The following is a 20,385-nucleotide window of genomic DNA, read 5'->3' as shown; positions in this document are numbered from 1 at the left end:
AGTTGATTCATCATTTAGTCTACAAAAAGTAAAAAAAAAGTGTTAAAATGGCCATCATAATTCTTAAGAGCCTAACTTGATGTTTTTAAGTGTCTGTCTCACCAGCAGTTCAAACCCCAAAGATGAAATCATGACATTTTTGCTTGAAAAATGATTTAAACTGTCTCCAGATAATCAAAATATTAGCCAAATAAACATTCAGCTCCAGCAACACCCCCCAAATTCCTTAGGGTGGCCAGATGGGGCACCTGAACATCTTGAGGTGACACACCAAAACCAAAAGCCATAACTGAATTTCAGGAATTCAATTTCAGGAAACACAAATACACAGCTTTAAATTAAAGTAGAATATTGATTGTAAGGAACCTAGCAGTTACTGGGAACGAGGCTTCTTAAGTTTAGGGTAGACTTGTGGGTACCCAGAGAACCCATTCTCATTTAGGTATCGAGGTAAGAGGTCAAGGGACCCCTTTGGAAATGGCCATGTCAGTTGTTCACTCAGTAAAATTTAGTCCAACTGGAGCGTTACTTAGCTCCCTTCTCTATAAGCCTACATAGTTGGTATCAGTGGACTGCTACCTTAACAATAGCTTAAAAATGAACAAACCACAGCCTCTTTAAAGGCAGTAAGGTCGGCCATTAATGATTTGTGCCAAGGAGGGACATTAGGGGGCCGGCAATTTTATCAGGATGGCCATGTTCCCTCTTGGCTCCTCTTTGGGGGCTCCACTGTTCAGCTCTAGTTCACAGTAAACAGTGTTTCCACAGTCATTTCCAGTTCCCTTGAAAAGATTGGGAATCCTCTGTACATGCTGTATGACTACACTGAATTCAGCTCTTATTATTAATGTGGAAGTTTTAAAGAATAATTCTCATGTATGCAGTGTACAGAGATGAGTCTTGTTGCCCAGACACCGTCAGTAGTGTGACACCAATCACACTGAAATTAAGCATTTAAGTTTATCATTCTTGACAAAACCCCAACTAAGATCTGTCACCATGACAACAGAGTGCACCCACTCTGCTCCTGAAGACCATGCACTACAGTTGAAAGCTCTAGGAAAAAGCCAGCTTGTGGGCCTAAATAAGCTGGGATTGTTTTGTCAGTCAGAAAAATGTTATGAAACACAGAATATCATGCAAAGCCTGTAATGACACGCTCCACTTGTTGACATGCAGCCAGTCAACTCCAGTTGTGAGTCATCTTTGGGCTGAGAGCAACAAATTGATTAAAACAAAAAAAGGAAAAGTTCACTGATAAACATCAGTAAAATCATAAAAGAGCTGCCACAGAGAACTGATTTCCAAACCTTCCACTGCTGCTTCTGTTTTGTGTTGGAGCAGACCCTGAAAACATTTCCTGCTCGTGTTTGACTTTTAAAGCGAGATTATGTAGCTTATAAAGAAGAAATGAGACATTCCTTGTCTTGCAAACAAAAAGTTGAATTCATAAACAATAAAAAAGCAATAAAAAGCACCCTCTCTCGACTTAATTCACTGTCCTGTGCTGCTGCTACAGCCTGACTCTGTCTGGTACAACCAGTAGTTTATGTTGACTAATGCTAGTTCATGTCAGCAAACTTGAGTGTCAGGAGGCCCCCTGCAGCCTTCACCTGCAAAATATCACTCAAAATAACAGGTACAGACCAGGAAGAAACTCAAAATGACCACAAGGAGACATAAAAGACCATAAAGAGATGCAAAACAAGTACGAAGAGACACAAAATGAACAAAAAAAAGGCACAAAATTAACTCAAAGACACACTACTGGCTACAAATCATGAAAAAAAAGAGGCAACACCGACACAAAGACTGTGTGTCTTGCTTCTGTGTGGAGAGGTGGTGAGCCCTTTTGCATATCTGTGCCCAGAGGTCCATTGTCTCATAATGTGCCCATGCCTCAGTGGCCAAAAACTGTACCACTGTATAATACTACAGTGCATGTGCAGCACTGTTCAGTCACAGCTCTGCAACATAGAAACTATTTTGATATGGTCATCAGCAAAGAAGATCAAAGAAGATAATGTTCCTGTTTCCATCTTTCTTTAATGAAGCCAAGGTTTTAGATATATTATTACAGATGTTAATACAGATGTTAGGCAGGAGCCTAACCCAGGTGACATTGGCCGAGAGGCGGGTTACACCCTGGACAGGTCACCAGACTATCACAGGGCTGATACATAGAGACAGACAACCATTCACATTCACACCTACGGACAATTTAGGGTCACCATAACCTGCATGTCTTTGGACTGTGGGAGGAAGCTGGAGTACCCCGGAGAAAACCCACACTGACACAGGGAGAACATGCAAACTCTGCACTATACTAGACTATAAATACTTAAAGTTCATGTCTTCAGTGGGCCTCAACTAACAAAAACATCATGCCAAACATCAGAGCACAGTAAAAATACCCGTCAGTTTCCTTGACACGAATGTGACATCATCAGATCTTTTTTTTTGTTGAACCAACAATCCAAAACCCAAATATATTCAGTTTAATATTGTGTAAGAAAAAGAAATGACTCATTCTAGAACCTGAAACCATCACATGCTGACACTTTTGCATGCGAAATGACTGGTTAATGGTTGCAGAATAATTCTCTGTGTGCCATCGTGCAGCTGTAGTTCTTTGCAGAGCTGAAGGTAAGATTAGATGATACACAAACACTGCACCAGAGGAACGGATGGACGAGGTATGGAGGTGACAGAGGCTCGGCCACAGAGGAGGAGGAGGAGGAGGAGGAGAGCTCTGCACACACAGACCAGGAGGAGGAAGAGGAAATGGAACAGTGGCAGAGGACTGGCGCCACCAGAGGAAGAGGCTCTCTTTCCGTGCCTGAAATAAAGATCTCACCCAGACTCTTCCGGCCTTGTTCCATTTTAATCCCTCGACTCCTGCCACTTCCCTCTTAACCATGAACTGTTACCTCTGAAGCATCGTTTGAAGTTTCCTCCCCATCAGAGCACAAACAGACGCATCCTCAGGTCTCAACAAAGGACATTCACTAAGATACTTTGATGCAGTTTCGGGGACTGGTTCTTGTTTGAAACTTTCAGTATTACAGCTGTGGCTGCTGCTGACTCTTCAAACTCATATTATCAGATAAGTTACATGCATTTTTCTCTTGTCTGGTGAAATTCTCAACTTCTCTCTCAACAATATTTCATGCACATGCACAAAAAGCATGATAACAGCATGACTGCACACTGAATTTTATACATTTTAGACATAGTTCATGAATGAACTTCGAACTGCAGCTCTTAAGCCAAATTGCTCAGAACATTCTATGGAAATTCTGCGGAAGCAAACTCCATCTGTTAATTGTGTGACATGATCAAAAGCTCCAGTACAGCCACTAAAGTATTTTTAAAAAATATTTTTAAACCCTTAGAGGAGCATACAATCCTCTGACTAACATTAAATGAAACTTCTGCTTTCAATTTTAAAACAAAACTCTCCACATCACCAAAAATCTCTCCAATTTTTTCACTTTTGTTTCATTTTACCTCTCAGCTTTTGTCACTGACATATACCCATGCAACTTGTGTTCAGTGGTGTATCAGTATTCAAATCGTTTACTTAAATAAAAGTACTACTAACACACTAAACATACTCTGTTGCTGGTAAAAGTCCTGCATTGAAAGTGTTACATAATTAAAAATATTCAGTACAATCAGGACAATGTATTTAAGTGTTAAAAGCAAAATGACTCAATGCAGAAAAAATAATAAATTGAATTAATAAAAATTATTAAAATGAAGTAATATTTAGGAAGCTTGAACTATGTTTTTTGCATGAAAAAATGACAAAAAATTATCAAAATAGTACTTAGTAAATAGTACTTCTAAGAAATTAAACGTTGAAACATTGTGCAGGAGAGGTTAGAAGCCAAAAATGGCTGGTGAAGATACTTCCTCTATTAAATAACAACAATCATACATAAAAAGAAAAAGTTAAAAACAAAGAATTGCATAATTGAATAAGAGTTCCAGACTAAGAAGTATTACAAAATTGTTAAAGATGTGCAATTTACTGAAAAAAGAAAGTACAAATACAAAATTCATTGCTAGTAAGTTTCAATGTCATCACTGTTCCCCTCTGAAGTGTAATGGAGTAGAAGACAGTGGCATGAGATTAAAATACTCGAGTAAAAGTACCTCAGATTTTCACTTTAGGACAGTACTTGAGTAAACGTACTCCACCACTGCTCTTGTTCATACATCAGTATTTTATCACAGCAACTGTCCCTCAGTATCAGTACTTCTACTTTTGGTGCTTGAGTACATTTCACTACTAAAACATTTATTTGTAAACTTTTTGGAGGACCTTTGTGACAAAATAATGACTTTTAAAATGACTTTGCAGTACTTTGTTATCTTCATAAACAACACTGTTTTGTAAGTTGCTTGTGCACAAACTCTCACCAGCTAAAACATTTTCCACAGGGTGGGAGTAGAGAGATGCTTTTTTTTCCTCCACAGTGTCACACAGTTTATCTCAGGTGCAGGGTTTGAACCCAGTCAGGCAATGCTTTAACAATTATCCTGCTCTGTGCAAGCTTCACTTCTGCAACATCGCAGCTCTGTGTGCGTTTATCAGGTAGTTTAGACCTGACAGAGAAACACAACAGGATGAGATGTTGCAAAAGTAATGCTCACTGGGTGCTAACGTAGAACAAAATCTCAGTCCCAAGGAGGACAACATCAAATTCCACCTATCTTTGGACATGAGACCACAGCACTGGTGTGGGACGAGCCACCCATTCCTGTAAACTTCACTGGAAGTGAGCGCCGGTGCTCTGTGCACCCAGAGAGGGGCCATGCTGACCCCATTACACGAGCAGATATCTTAAATGTTTGCACATGTGGACTGAGATGCTGTTTGCAGCCGTTGAGCTGCTTAGCAGGCCCCCAAAAGCCCTCAGGGACCTTCTTTTTCTTCTCTTTTCTCTCTCTTCCCTCCCCCTCCCCTCTCTCGCGCTCCATCATTATCGCCCACATGCTTTTCCAGAGACATCCTGAGTGAAACAGCTCGACGTCCTCGATGGCTATCACATGTTCCTGCTGGGGAGGGAGGCAGCCGGGGAAAGACATCTTGAAGAAAATGAAACAGGGTGTACTAGGCCAAAGTTTCTTTGTGCTTTCTTTCATTAGATACGTGACGAAGAGTTGTGTGCATCAAACTGAGGAAGGTTTTAGAACGGAGCACGAAACCTGCGGCCTTGACTGACATTGTTCATCCTAAAGATCTCCTCAGGACATCCTTCCTGCCTCGCAATTTTATTTCTCTCTAAAGATTCTGTATTTGTTTTTAAAAACCTGTTCAAGGACTTTATATGGCTTTAAACTATTTATTTAATGTTTGCGTCTTTGTCCGACATAAACTCACAATAAACTATTTTAGATACTGAAAGAGGGACTTTAATTTTGACCTGATTTGACCTATTTGTCCCTGCAAAAATGCAATTCATTATACTTGAACCATCTGTTAGGATTTGATTTGCAGCAGGAAGTGATGTTTCGTTTTAGCCAAGCAAAATTTGGATAAATTCTTTGTACAGAAATTCATGTTCCCCCAGCAGGATGAATCCTACTCACTTGGTGACCACTGACTTTCTTCATCACCATTAGCACCAACGCCCCCCCCCCCCCCCCCCAACACTGAAGTTTATGACTAAATACCTGCAAAACTAATGACATTCCCATTAGCTTTACTTTGTATTTGGTGCTAAACAGAAAAAGCTAACAAGCTTAACTAAGAGCATTGTTACCCCCACTACTAGCATTATTAGCTTAGCACTGGGGTCGTCCTATTCCCAGGGTCTTATGCTCCCATGGGCTCAGTCTAGCCTTGTGTTGAGTTTTTCACCATTTGTCTATTGATATAAACCAGCATTGTAAGAGACAGGTTAGAGTTTAAATTGCAAAGAGAGATAAAAGTTTCAAATGCTGTTAAAGAATCCATTCAGCCACTGGGGGGTCTTGAATCAAGAAAACTGCCTCACCCACATGTTTTAGGGTGCAGGTTTCAAGCATAGAAAGTATAAAATAATGAGCGTAGCTATCAAGCTTCAAATTGGGCATTTTAGCCATCTCCATCTTGTTTTTTTAATTTAGAAGTGACCATATTTGGACTAAAGGGTGGAGCTGTGGAAGACCAAGAGATGGATCTGACTCACCCCAGATGTTCCTCTCCCTAGCAACACTTTCCAGGTCCTCCTGGGGCATCCTGAGGCGTTCCCAGGCCAGATGAGATATGTAATCTCTCCAGCGTGTCCTGGCTCTACCCCGGGGCCTTATACCAGTGGGACATGCTCTAACAGGGGGCGCCCAGGGGGCATCGTAATCAGATGCCCGAACCACCTAAACCGACCCCTTTTAATGCAAAGGAGCAGCAGCTCTACTCCGAGCCCCGGCCAGATGACTGAGCTCCTCACTCTATCGCTAAGGCTGAGCCCAGCCACCCCACAAAGGAAAGTCATTTTGGCTGCTTGTATCCATGATCTCTTTTGTCATGAATGTTCAAATTAGCTATTGAGACTAAAACTGCTTTTAAAACCAGTCTGTTAACGTGTTTATTTCTGCTGTAAAGATGTGCATTTTAACATGGGGGTCTAAGAGGATTGACTAGCTTCTGGAGCCAGCCTGAAGTGGCCGTTAGAGGAACTGCAATTTTTAGCACTATGCACTGACTTCATTTTTAGCACTGAAAGTTGCTGCTTGGTTCCAAGGGGTATAACATCAGTGGGCCACATGCTATAGGTGACTGATTTCAACATAATGACCCTGGGAAATTTACACTGAACATTTGAAATCCTTTAAAAGGTCTCCTTAGGGTGCTTTCTCACCTGCCCTGTTTGGTTCTGTTCAGTTGAACTCAAGTTCATTAGCTCCCTAAGTGTGGTTCGTTTGGGCAGGTGTGAACACAGCAATCACACTCAGATGCGCACCAAAACAACCGGACCGAGACCTTCTTAAAAGTCCGGTTACAAATGAAGTCTGGTGCGGTTCGTTTGTGGTGAGAACGTGTTCCGACCTGGATCTGAACCAACTGCAGTCACATGACACATTGTTTGGGTTAAACATGAGCATGTTGCAGTCCTGGAGGATTGTTAATGTGCACCTCCTCCTGTACTGCCTTAATATGCACATTCAGCACATCCAATGCATCAAAACATTGTTTTCTAGTTGGAGCCGCGCCTCGTTTTCAAACTGTATGGTTTGACTAAAATGAACAATGACAGCAATATAGTCCACGATGAGCAGCGCTAAAATCAACCTGCGTAGTTGTCCCTCCATTGTGACATTAGAAAGTGTCACATTCATCTTGCAAGTGTACTCTTCTTCAACGTTTGGTTTACTTCCTGGATTTTTCCCACATGGAAATTCTGACCAATCAAGAGCAGCTTTCTCACACAAGGCATTTGATCTGGTCCGCTTGTAAATGCTGCCGTGAGAACACGAACCAACTCTAGGCAATTATACAACTTTGTCACAGAATTAGTCCCTGATTCAGACCAAAGCAAGACAACTCTAGGTCTGAAAGCACCCTTATTGTGTCATATTAAGAGGATATTAAGATGGGGGACACAGGACCCTGTGAACATAGATGCATTCCCAAAGCAATACTGTGTGTAAGTACAGAAGGGCCAGCATGAGTGTAGACTCCTGACCCATTTTGTCCCTTTAATTAACTGATTTGATGCACTTATAGAAACCTGAAATAGGAGGAACAGGGAGGTAAATGATGATGCATGCAGCAGAAGCTCTGCGGTTTGTTAAAATAGCCATTTATGGGGAAGTACCTTCGATCCGAGAGTAAAATTAAGCAGCAGACTCGCGTGTGGTTTCACTGTTTTCTCTCATTTTATTGGAGGCGGAAGGTAAGACACACATTTCACTTTAGTTTTCTCACAGACCTGGCCACCCTTCAGTATCTACAAAGTACTTCCTGTTCCTTCTCGAAAGCAAGAGCTACATCCATCGTACATGTTAGAAACAGTTATTTTAAAAAAACAAAAATAGAAATAAAAATGTACAACATACACTTGATATATATAATATAATTTTTGCTCTTTTTTTTACAGAGGTAAAAATACTAAGCGTAAAAAATGGGTCTAATTCATTACAGGGTGTCGTTTCTTTAATTTTTCAATTTAAATACACAAGGAGATAAAGAGGATGCGTTCAGGCACTTGTAAATGGCTCTGACATGTGAGAACACACTCAAACACCAGACGAGACAGAGAAAAAAGATTTAACACACACACACACACACACACACACACTCGCTCACACACTCTTTCCAATCTGATTGGCCCTGTCCCTAATACATCACATCATCCAAGGATCTGATTATACTGGATAGGTGTTAGTATGTGATAGCATATTTAGCTGATCCCAGTAGCTTTGGATCAAGGAGCAGGAGAGGGGAAAGGGATGTGGGATAAACACACACGCCCACACACACACACACACACACTAAGGACGTACATACTGGTACACAGGACAGGATGTATGAAACAGACAACCAGGGAAGGGAAAAGGACATCCTCAGGCATTCTGTATTTCAACTACAGTAAGTGACATTTCCTTGGCAAAACAATCAGGGGTGGATGTTTGTTTCCAGCGTTTCAGCTGTTCTTCAGACTCCTGTTCTTTTCCAATGGGACCCTACTGATGTCCTGCTTCTTCTTTTTTTTTTTTTAAATTATAAAAAGCTTATTGTATTCCCGGTCACATCCTCTAACGCCACCATCAACCGGGCTTAGACGAAGCATAAAGCACCCAAGCGGTTGTCAGTTTAGTGTTGTGCTGTCAGTGCAAGGGCGTGATTGGCTGGCTGCTGTGTCACTCAAACAGTGGGCGACACAGGCAGGCAAGACGGCGTTTTTGTTTTCCTCTAATGCCTGAGTTTGTACATCGACACACACACACACACACACACACACTACGACACAGACTTTAACTGTTTCGTAAATCAATAGTCGAATATCCGATGTTATGTTTGTGGGCATGATAATGTGGCAAATCTGGCATGGAGGAAAAAAATACGCTGTTGGACAGAACGATAGCGCCCGCCAGTCACATGTGACTGTGGTTTCAGCAAGTTGTCTTAAAATAAAAATACAATTTGGCCATGACGATGCAGCAGGTAACTTTTATAAAAATCATTATATCCTGACAGTAGTACATATGAAAAAAATCAAGTTCCTCCTCCTCATCCTCCTAGTGCTCCTAACGGCATTTGTAAGAATCCACTATCCACCAATCAGAGCCAGGAGAAGTCTCTCACACATGTAAATCGCTGCTCGTGCACACAATGCACTGCCAATAACAGTGTACATGGTGAAGACATGTAAAGAGAAGACGATGACGAAAAGCTTTCTTTCACTCCCACTATTCTGGAATCTGATTGGTTGTTTTCGTTCAGGCCCGGTTGATTCTTGCACATGCCATTAGGAGCACTAGGGGGAGCCAGATTATTTGTCTCATGTACCACCGTCAGGATATAGTGACAGTTTCAGAGAATGTAACCAAATGTTTTTTCTAAATAAAAAAATACTTTCTAAATGTTTAAAGGAATACTTTGGACTTTTTGGTAAAACTCATATATCTTTTCTTCTACTGAAAGGTCAGTAATAGCCAAGCAGCCAAGAGATGATTAGCTTAGCTTAGCATAAAGACTGGGAAACAGCTAGCCTGGCTCAGTCATCAACATGTTATACCACATTGTATCTTGACTGAACAATTTTGAACAATTTTGCACTTCAAGTTTCGCTCTGACTAAAACAAACAACATATAACATGTTAGTAAGTGAGACCTCTAAGGGCCTGTGTGCACATAGCGTTTTCCAACAGCAGAAAAAGTGTTGGCAGCACTTTTTTTAAAATGACATGCTGCGTGTGGGTTTGTTTCTATGACAACAATATCTTGACACTAACATTAGCCAGGTAGCTAACATAACGCGGCATCAACAGAAGGTTGACTACACAGTCGCAAAGGGTGATCAAAGCACAACACACACACCAGCAACAGCGAGTGTCTGCCATTCGATCTGCTCCCAGAAAATTAGGTTTTCTGTCATTGTTGTGACAGTAGACAGTAGCTTAGCTAAAGCAGCAACAGTGACATCACCAAAAGAAGACGCCAGCACTGAGAAAAAAAAGACTACATGGACACAGGCCCTAAAGCTAGTAGGTGGATTTTGTAACCTTTGGACAGAGTCAGGCTTGTTGTTTCCCCGTTTCCAGTGTTTATGCTAAGCTAAACGAACCGCCTCTCGAACATGACAGTGGTATCGACCTTCTCATCTCACTCTTGGCAACAAAGCCAAGACATGTACCTCCTGAAGTGTCAGATTATTCCTTTCACAACTCAAGAATGACACGTATACTCATATTTTATAAATAACTGAAATAAGACTCACTCGCAAAACAAGAAAATTAAGGGTTTTATACTAATTTTCACTTGTAAGGTTGCTTTAACACCTGTATTTGTTTTTTAAACTTACACTTTGTAGGAGGATATTATGTGTTAAATAATTTTAAACACATCTCACCACTAATTTAATTTGTTGCACCATTCAGATCCCTATCAATTCAGACTTTGCTGTTCCACATGTGACCGGTGGGCTCCACTGAAGGCTTAAAGAGGGGAGTTGATTGTACATCGCAAGCAAACTGGAGTCCTTAGTTTACATGAGAACCTTTTTAAGAGTTCCTTTTCATTACAAAAATAGTTTAAACCAAGTTTAAAAGAGTACGTGGTGAGGCTGATTGCTTGGAGCCGTAACCGTGCTCCTGTTTTTCATTGTAGCAGACATCTTCAGAGGGATGGGGGTGAAGTTTGGAGCCAGACTCCACATTTTAAGGCATAACGGGCACCAAGTTTAACGGTATCTCTTGATTGATTTTTCAGTCCTTGACGTGACATGGACTGCTGACTGAGGTTCTGCAGAGGATGAGGAAATCAGAGCCTTAAAATCTTGCACCGCTTTGATTATATATTCTGTAAAATATGCCAAAAAGCTGACTGGAATTATAAGACTGGATGGGTTCCTGGTTTAGGTGGTAGTTTAGGCACTGTTTGAAATAACATGAAAGGAGCAGGGAGACGGATGCTTGAGTATCGTAGCATGACTTGGAGCACCGTCTCATTCAGTGAGTGAATCACAACCCAGCACCTTTTTGCTGGTAGATCAATTCAGTGAGAAAATAAATAGAATAAAAACACGAATCTTTGGGATATTAGAAGATTAAGATGAGTACCACATTTGTTTCAGTGAACAAAGAAGATGTCGATGGTGGAGAGCTATGTAGACTATATACATGAGCTTTACTATGAGCTGCAGTACAGACAACAGAAGGCCTCGGTGCACATTGTAAGCATGCACATATACCATCCACACACATACACACACTCACACACGCAAAGAGGTGTAGTGTCTGATTTCTCATGTAGCTGGAGTTGAGCTGAGCGGGCCTGATATTGGAATAGATTATAAACAAAATGGCCACGCGTACATCAAAGGAGAGAAAAAATAGAACAAAGGAACAATTCAAGTTCTTTGACGCCGAGTCAGTGTACAAAGTATAAAGTACCTGCATATGTGATACATGACATATAGGTCAGCTATAAAAAAAGGCCCCCTGAAAAAGAGTGCTCTCTCACTAGAAACAGAGCATGAAATGGCCATGTGGAGAGCTGAGAGAACTGTCTGCCGTAAGGGGGAGCTTATCTTCCCAGGCCGTTCAGAAAATGCACCAACTGTTTTTTTTTTTGGCTTATTTCAGTGTCTGGAATTTGTAGAGAATCCCAGAGAAACCAAGGCAAGAGAGTGAGCAGCCACGACCACTTGTCCCCTCTGTGTATTTCCCCGTCCTTCCCTTTCCCTGTGCTTGTGTTGGGTTTAGATTTTTTCCTCCGAGAGGCTTCCGAGCGCGGCGGCTCAGCTTAGGGCCTTGTGTCGGCCTCCGCAGCAGCCGCACCTGAGCCCCGCCCGGTGGCAAGCATGGAGAGGCGGGTAAAGGCAGAGGCAGGGCGCCACCAGAGACAAGCCGAGAAGAGCTAACCAGCGTGTGCCGAGTCGACCTCCCCCGCTGCTCTCGCCCCCGTCACAGGAGCAGGGGTCTAAGTAGTCCCCCTCTGGATCGGACATGCAGTGGTAGAGCATGGTGTCTGCCAGCCACATGCAGCTGACCCGCCTGATGCACGCCCGCACAGGGTCCGGCGCATCGTGGCATCGGCCTCTCCGGTTGTCGGAGATGAAAAAGGCCTCGCCGCAGTGCTCGCACTGAGCTCGCTCCAGCCCATCCTCCTTCCGCCCCTTCCCGCCATTGGTGGATGGCGAGGAGCTCGGGAGGAAGGAGCGGGGCTGGCTGGAGACCACAGAGGAGAAGCCCTGGCGATATGAGCCGCCATGGCCCTTACTGACCAAGGGTCCGAGGGCGGGGTCAGAGTCTGAAGGCGACAAGGCCGGTGCCAGAGGATAGGTGTAGTCGTGCTTCTGCGCCTCCGTCTTGGCAAAGTGGACATAGGACTCAGAGTCGTCCATTTGGATGAACTTGTCACGCACTGTGGCGTGGCGGTAGTCCTCGTAGCCCGTGAGCCAGGCACGATCTGACTGGCGTCCATAGTGACGCTCGGTGGTTCGCTCCCAGCTGCGCTCCCGAGGGTTGATGCGGACGATTTCCTCGTCCTCCTGGAAGGTGACATGACGGGGAAGCCGAGACAACGGCTGAAGAGGAAGACAGAATGAAACTTAAATATTGCTGGCAGTACATCAGCAGTAAACAGCAACAACCATATTTATTTCTACAAAAAATATATCATAATCAAAAAAAAATTTCAGGGACAATAAATATCTAAACAAATGTCTTTTCCACTGTCCGTCCTTTTACTCACCTGGTCCAAGAAGTAGTGGTCTGAGAGCTGATAGGGGTCGTGGAGGTCGTGGCGATGTCCCAACATGCACTTGTGTCTCTGCGGAAGAGGCGAGGACTCGAGCGGCTGCAGAGAGCTCTCCAGTTTCTGGGAGGAGTTGGATGAGCTGTCTGTGGTGTTCTGAGGGCACAAACAAACACAGGATGCCGGCTGAAAGCTGCACTCTGATTGGATACGCCAAACAAATAGTTGGTCCGAGAGGACGCCATGATTGGACAAACAAAAACAGGAAGCCTCGGCGCAGCTCTGATTGGGAAAACAGGAAGCGTAAGCTCTGCTTCTCGAGCCATTTGATCCACATTTGGATCCCTGTGTGTGAGTTTAACTTTCATAAACAACATCTGCCATGAAACATCTGCAGCAGCCACTAAAAAAAACAATGCAGGAATCATCAAATTCGGCACAGGTCTGCCCTCATTAATATAAACAGGGTGGACAAAATATTAGAAACGCCTCAGTATATCTCAATAGAAGTCAACGACAGCAGAAACTGCAGCCTTTGAAATAACTATAAAATCTACAGTTAAATCCACACTGTTCTTTAACAATACTGACAAAAACAATATAACCTTTATGAAGGTAGGATTTATTGCGGACTGATACTTGGATACCATTAGTTTTAAGTGAAAACTTAAACCAAGACCAACTGTCTGAAACCCAAAAAATAATAAATTTACATGACATAAACCTCTGGCTAACCTTTAGTGTCCAGTGTGTAAGATTTTGGGGGATTTAGTGGCATCTAGTGGTGAGGATACTAGACTGCAACCAGCTGAAACTTCTCCCAGTTAGAATTCCTTCAGTGTTCAAGTAGTTTCAACCAGGAGCTGAATTATCCAGAAGTTTAATCCTCTCCAGAACAAACAGACCTGGTGATTTAAACCGGTAAAACACTGAATAAATTATTTTCAGCTTAAAAAATCTGTGTTTTCCGGCCCTTTTTGTTGCTTAAGAGCTGCAAACTACAGTGGCTGTTGCGAAAAAGCGAATGGCCCTATCTAGAGCCAGTGTTTGGTTTGTCCGTTCTGGGCTACTGTTGAAACACCTGCTCCCTATGTTGATACAAACAGCTCATTCTAAAAGATAACAAGAACACAATTCTTATTTTCAGGTGATTCTACACTAAGGAAAACATACATCTATTTAATTTCTGCCAATGTATCCCCCTAAATCCTGCACACTGGACCTTTAATTTGACAGATCGTTTCAGCACTAACACAAACAACCATAAAGTAAATAGTACCTACACCTGCTAAGTCCACTTTAACACAGATAATATCATTTGACAGTTTAGAGAAGGATCATTCATGCTTGATATAAAGGTGGTGGTGTGACTTGATATTGGGAAGCCAGCATTCTGCATGCACAGTTTTTTGCAGTATCACCTTTTTTGGCCTCTCCCCTGAGTCTTCTCCCCCAGCAACCTGTCCTCCTTCCCTCAATCTCACTTTCTACACATTCCACCTTCCCGTCTCTCTTTCCACCACTCTTTGTGTTTGTGTGTGTGTGTGTGTGTGTGTGTGTGTGTGTGTTTTTGTGTGAACAGTATCCTGTCCCCTTTCCGCTAAAGGCTGTCAGGGCTCCACTCCAACTCAAACCTTGGCCAGACACTAGACAGTGGAGCCGCTGCCGTGTAGCGCTCAGACAGACAGATTTCAGACAGGCACACTGAGGATTTGCCAGCTGATAGGACTCTTGTCTCATCATGTCAACCTGGTTATGTGTGTGCCGAGATATTCAAGACGTGACCCAGTGACAAGGGGGCAGGTGTTTGTGTGAGAAAAACTGGCTGAGATGGAGTAGATTTTCTTAATGAATCATATGAAAGAGATATGGTCTTTCCTAACACAGTGATCCCTCTCTGTGTTGTTTAATTTTGATTTGAGTACCACATGGCTAATCACCAGGAGTCAACAGAGCTGTAGAAAGTTGTATCAATGGTCAACAAGCTTGTCGGCCAAAAAAAAAGAAAAAAAAAAAAAAAGTTTGGCCATGGCTGAATTTTACATCATCATCTTCTGTCAGCAGCTCACAGCAGCTGAGATTTCCGTGCTTCCTTTTTTCCGAACTGATGTGATTTTATTCCAAGAGAGAAAAAAAATTCCACCTGACAAGCACAAAATAGATGAGAAGTTTGATTCATGCTTTTCAAATGTTCCCAAATCTCTTCAACTTTTACTGGAAAGAAACCAATGCCTCAGGAAGCGGCGGCTGTAGCTCAGTTGGCCCTGTCCACATGTTGAAGTGTCCTTGAGCAAGACACTGAACCCCAGATTGCTCGCAATGTACAGTATGCGTATGATGAAACAAGAGTCCACAGCCATGCTCACTTGCCGCTCTGTGAGGCTGTGCTTTGAGCTAAAAGCTAATACTTGGATGGCAACAAGCTCACAATGGCATTGCTAACATGTTTAACATTTTGACCACCTTAGCTGAGCCTGTTAGCATGCTAACAAGTAGCGGTTACCACAAAGTAGAGCTGAAGCTGATGGGAATGTTGTTAGCTTGGCAGGTATTTTGTCTTAAACAAAAATACATGATAAATTCAAATTTCAACCTGGTTACTGGATGAAAAGTTAAAGGAATACTTCACCCACAAAAAGACAATTTGCAAAAGTCAAGGGATCACTTAAGTCATTAGGATTAATTGTTGTTCAAAACATTGTATGAAACCATTTCATAGAAACTGACAATTTTCACCGAATAAGTCAAAGACCAACACTGCTATCCTTAAATATGTTCAGTCACTTTGGACAAAAAGCTGCCAAAATTAATGTAACCTGACAAACCAATGCCCTGAAAATGGTTGCATCCATCACTGGGATCAGCAGGAAGCACTGACTTTTAAAGTTCTAAATTACTTTCAAATGATTCGACATCTTTATCACCTCATTATCGAAACAGTGCTATACTAAGATTGTCACATCAAATACAGCAGAGGCTTTAAGGTTTCTTCCCCTCACTAAACTGCTCCAACCTACAATCAGTCCCAACAGAACCATACACTCTGCAGCCACTTTATTAGGTACACCTTGCTAGTACCAGGTTGGACCCCCCTATGCCTCCAGAACTGCCTTAATTCTTGGTGTCATAGATTCAACAAGGTCCTGGAAACATTCCTCAGAGATTTCGGTCCATATTGACATGATAGCATCACGCATTTCACCCAGTATGGTCTTCTGCTGCTGTAGCCCATCTGCTTCAAGGTTGGTTCAGAGATGGTCTTCTGCAGACCTTGGTGGTAACAAGTTGTTAATTGACTTCCTGTTGCCTTTCTGTCATCTTGAACCAGTCGGGCCATTCTCCTCTGACCTCTGGCATCAACAAGGCATTTTCATCCAGAGAACTGCTGCTCACTGGTGCTACGTTCAAAGTCACTTAAATCACCTTTCTTCCCCATTCTGATGCTCGGTTTGAACTTCAGCAGGTCGTCTTGACCATGTCTACATGCCTAAATGCATTGGGTTGCTGCCATGTGATTGGTTAATTAGCTATTTGTGTTGATAAGCAGTTGAACAGGTGTACCTAATAAAGTGGCCGATGAGTGTATTTCTTGCAGTGTTAACACGATTCATTGTCAGGTATCACCACCGGAAACCCCAACAAACTTTTTCTCAAACTTTAAGAAACTGACCAATTCTACTCCATGTGTCAAAATCCTGGCACTGTGACAAACCTATAACCAATGGCATGAATTATTTGCCAGACTTATATGACCCAGATCTAGGGTCTGTCTGTCTGTCTGTCTGTCTGTCTGTCTGCTGAAGCTATCCCCGATTATATCCTGCTCCCCACATGGATACCGCCATGCTGAGAATTTCCCCCAGCTTTCTTACAAAGCCCTCAGAGCAGCCGGCCAAAAATAACATAACATGCTGCCTCCGCTCGGGGCCCCGCCCCCCTGGAGAAGACATTAACGGGGGGAGGAGCCGATATGGTTTAAAACCAGTCCGACTCTGGCCTCCACGGCTGCAACTAATTCAAAACACAGACACAGACTCTCTGCTGCGAGCTCAAACTGCACACGAGGAGAGAGGGAGACAGACAGGAGTTGAGGGGGAGAGTTTATATTTCTGGACATCCTCTGTCTATATATTCTGGCCCAAGGCTGGACAGAGGGCATTTCAAGTTATTTTCTGACACAAAACATGCCCTGACTCAAAGCTCGGGAGGATTCATCCTTCAACAGGGCTGTCTCGCTCTCCTGGGATGAGCCCAGAATTGCTTCAATAGCTCTCACTCCCCCTGTTGTGAATGAGCCAAAATAGAGACAGAGAGAGAGGGAGACGTGCTGAAGGGAGGGACAGAGGAAGGGTTGGGTTAAGTTTAGGTTTGGCGAACGAGGAATAATTTAGGGAAGTATGTCCATCCTAGCTCTCCCACCCCTCCGCACTGTCCTCCTCCGTCCCCCCTGAAGGCTGTAAATCTGCTGCAGCATTTCCCCCTGTCCACGACTGCCCGCCTCGCAAACTCTGCCGCCACCGCTAACTTTAGGAAAGGTCATTAGCACAGGCTGAGAGGAACACAAGCAGCACTGAGCCCCGTCAGTGTATCCCATAGTTATCAACTTGTGATTTTCATTGTTAATTCTGAATTCAGATGGTTATTCACGAGACAAGATGAAGTCCCAGGAGCAGAAGGAGTGAAATAAATGAGACACAGCATTGTTTTGTCTCAGTGTTTTTGTAATTTCAACACGCCAACACACTTTTTTGTGCCAAATTTGTTTTCCAAAGTGCTGCTCGATACTCTGTGCTTTCAATTATATGTTTTTTGGATTGAAAATACAGACTACAGGCTTGTAATTCCTTTCATTCAGGCAAAGAATGTATGTGCAGGTCTGCTGGCTATTAGCTGCAATCTTTGTGGTGTGTTCAAATACAAATTTTAAAAGCAGACATGCAAAGTATTTCTCAAGTCAGCCGTTGTTGGTGCTGATTCTTGGTGTTTCAGGGCCCTTAAAGCTCAAACACCTAACAGGGTGAGCCATCCCTGTGCTTTAAAAATTGAGCTGTAACACTTATGAGTTCCTACAGCGCTTCAACTGAGCAGCTGAGTCTTATTTGGGGTGAATATGGCGGCTTTTTATGCAGTAACACTAGAGAACTGCCTCAGATTTGTTGCACTGAAAGCTTCCACTTTCCTAAAAAACCTGATGCTCCATTTCAGGGGTTGCTCCACCCCTCTGACAGCGCTGTAGCCTCCCCTCCACCCCTCCTCATGTGTTTGTATGCGTCTCTGTGGTGGCTGTACACTCCCAGCAGAGCACCTATTAGTCTTGGCCCTTACAGACAGCTCGAGTCAAAGATGAACCACGAGGCACTTCCTCTCGTAAATCACCGGCCCTGCACTAAGCTGGGAAACAGCTGCTAGCTGCTAGTTTGGTGGTGGCTTTCTTTTTCAACTGGGAGGGTGGGTGAGGAAGGAGGGAGGAGGGGAGAGGGTCGTCAGGAGAGAGCGAGGTGGCGGGATACAGGAAGTGACCTTATGACCTGGCCTGCTGCTCCTGGTGTCAGGTTACAGAGTGGGGGGAGGGGGTCCTTCATGCTAGCTTAAGGTAGAGAGGCCCTCACACACAACAAAAAACACACACACACACACACACACACACACACATACACTTCATGTGCTGTGGCAGGTATCTTGACACCGGGAGGGGATCCTGAGTGAAGTTGAAATACTTTGCGGACATGGATGAAGCAAAGTTTTGAGATGTGAGAACAGTTGATCAGTGTGTGGTACTACTTCTGTTTCAATGATGAATCCTGAGGGTGTTTATCGCCATCAACAGCTTCCTAGTTCACAATGTCATCACTTTAATGACATACCCAGACTTATGTGGAGACATATCACTTGGTAAATGAACTAAGTTTGATTTTGACAGTTTATGTCAAAGTCCTTTCATCCATCATTCTGTTCAGACTTCATATCCTTGACACCTCAGGGGCCGATCACATGCCACGTTTTTGGCACCCTCAGCTCTATTGTTGTTAATGTAGATGTGGGAAAGGCGCATAGAAGTGTTCATGAGCTCCTATTTTTCAGAGTGCGATGGCTGCACCCTGGGATAAACAAAGTTCAACTTTTGGAAAGCAGCAATGTGCATGGCAAGTCATGTGACAAGGAACAACCAATTACAGCCAGCAGATATCTGGCAGAGTCTGTGGTAAATATAAAGGAGAAGTTGATTTTTAGAGAAGGGCTACCTTGAACTTAACAATCTGTCCCATGGACAATTTTTTTTTTACACCTAATCCACACTTAAAAAACAACGGACGAAAAGATCATCAGCTCCAAACTTGGGGTTACTGTACACAGGCCTGGATAGAGTGGGGAACTGCCCATTGGTCCGACAGCCCATTGGTTCGACATCCCATTGTTCCGACCATATTAAACCCATTGTTCCGAAGTCCGTTCTGAAATCATCATGATGCCCTGTGGTTAAGGTCTGGTTAGGTTTAGGCACAAAAACCACTTGGTTAGGGTCAGGAAAAGTTCATGGTGTGGGTTAAAATGAAAAGGAAAGTGACAAACACATAAGCCATGAGCCTGCTCCGCCTCAAGCCTTTCCCAGCTGACCCAGAGCCGTTCAGCACCGCGGACAGTCGGACTAATGGGATGTTGAACCAATGGGCTGTCGGACCAATGACATGGACCCATAGGGTGCTGGTATATTTGCTTGGTAACGTCAGATGCATCCTGCTTCTGCCCCCTTGAAAGTTGCTAGCAGGGACAAGAGCAGCACCCATCACCCAACCTCGCGTTTTCCAGGTGATAAAAGACGCTGCCTGTGTCCTAGCCCTTATTTAGTCACGTGACAACACAGACATGCAGCAGTTACACGTGGCTAGTTGTATAAAACAGATTGACTTTCTATAACCCATAATTCCAACATGTATAGGACATGAATGCAGGAAACTTACAGTGAAGACGTCGTCGTCACCAAGCTCGCCCTCATTCTGGAGTGCTGTAGAGGAGGTTGTGGAGCCTACAGAGAGGAAAACATCCATTACTTCAGGGCTCCAACACCGTACTGGAGGATTTATTCATGAGGGTAAACGCCTTTGCACACCAAGTACACTGACTCAAAAACTGGTTCAATTTTCTTCCTTTTCTCACATCTGTCAAAAGCCGTCAGAAAGTTGTTAGACCACCAAGCAGTGAAGAAAATGTGGCGTAACCTGCAGGATGCACAGCTAGATACGCAACAAGAGGAACGGGGTGCAGAGTATCATTTCATAACTCAGATAGCCTGCTTTCAACAGGTCAGATAGTACAATTCAAGTGGATGACGATGACGAGGAGGAGGATGTGATAGAGGGTGAGAACAGCACACAGACAGAGAGAGAAACAGCTCAGCCCATGCAGGTAGCTGCAGTGCCAAATGCAAGGCACGGGCAGAGTGGCGACTCCAGTGGAGAGAAACAAGGGAGGAA

At 43.4% G+C, this 20,385-nt stretch overlaps 1 protein-coding gene across 1 annotated transcript in view; it reads right to left on the bottom strand.

The window, feature by feature from the left end:
* Positions 1 to 10,834: 10,834 nt before the first annotated feature.
* LOC117248287 (sprouty-related, EVH1 domain-containing protein 2-like) overlaps positions 10,835 to 20,385 on the bottom strand; it is a 28,330-nt gene continuing 18,779 nt past the window's right edge. The window contains exons 4-6 of the mRNA XM_033613225.2: positions 19,873 to 19,937; positions 12,911 to 13,069; positions 10,835 to 12,743 (exon numbers count right to left, since the gene is read on the bottom strand). Coding sequence (XP_033469116.1) covers positions 11,955 to 12,743; positions 12,911 to 13,069; positions 19,873 to 19,937 — 1,013 coding nt within the window. The 3' untranslated portion in view covers positions 10,835 to 11,954. The remainder of the gene's footprint in view (positions 12,744 to 12,910; positions 13,070 to 19,872; positions 19,938 to 20,385) is intronic.

The sequence above is a fragment of the Epinephelus lanceolatus genome, chromosome 17, assembly GCF_041903045.1.
Source record: "Epinephelus lanceolatus isolate andai-2023 chromosome 17, ASM4190304v1, whole genome shotgun sequence".
Classification (NCBI taxonomy): domain Eukaryota; kingdom Metazoa; phylum Chordata; class Actinopteri; order Perciformes; family Serranidae; genus Epinephelus; species Epinephelus lanceolatus.
Note: the sequence above shows the minus strand (reverse complement) of the source record. Positions and strands in the feature narration are given on the sequence as shown.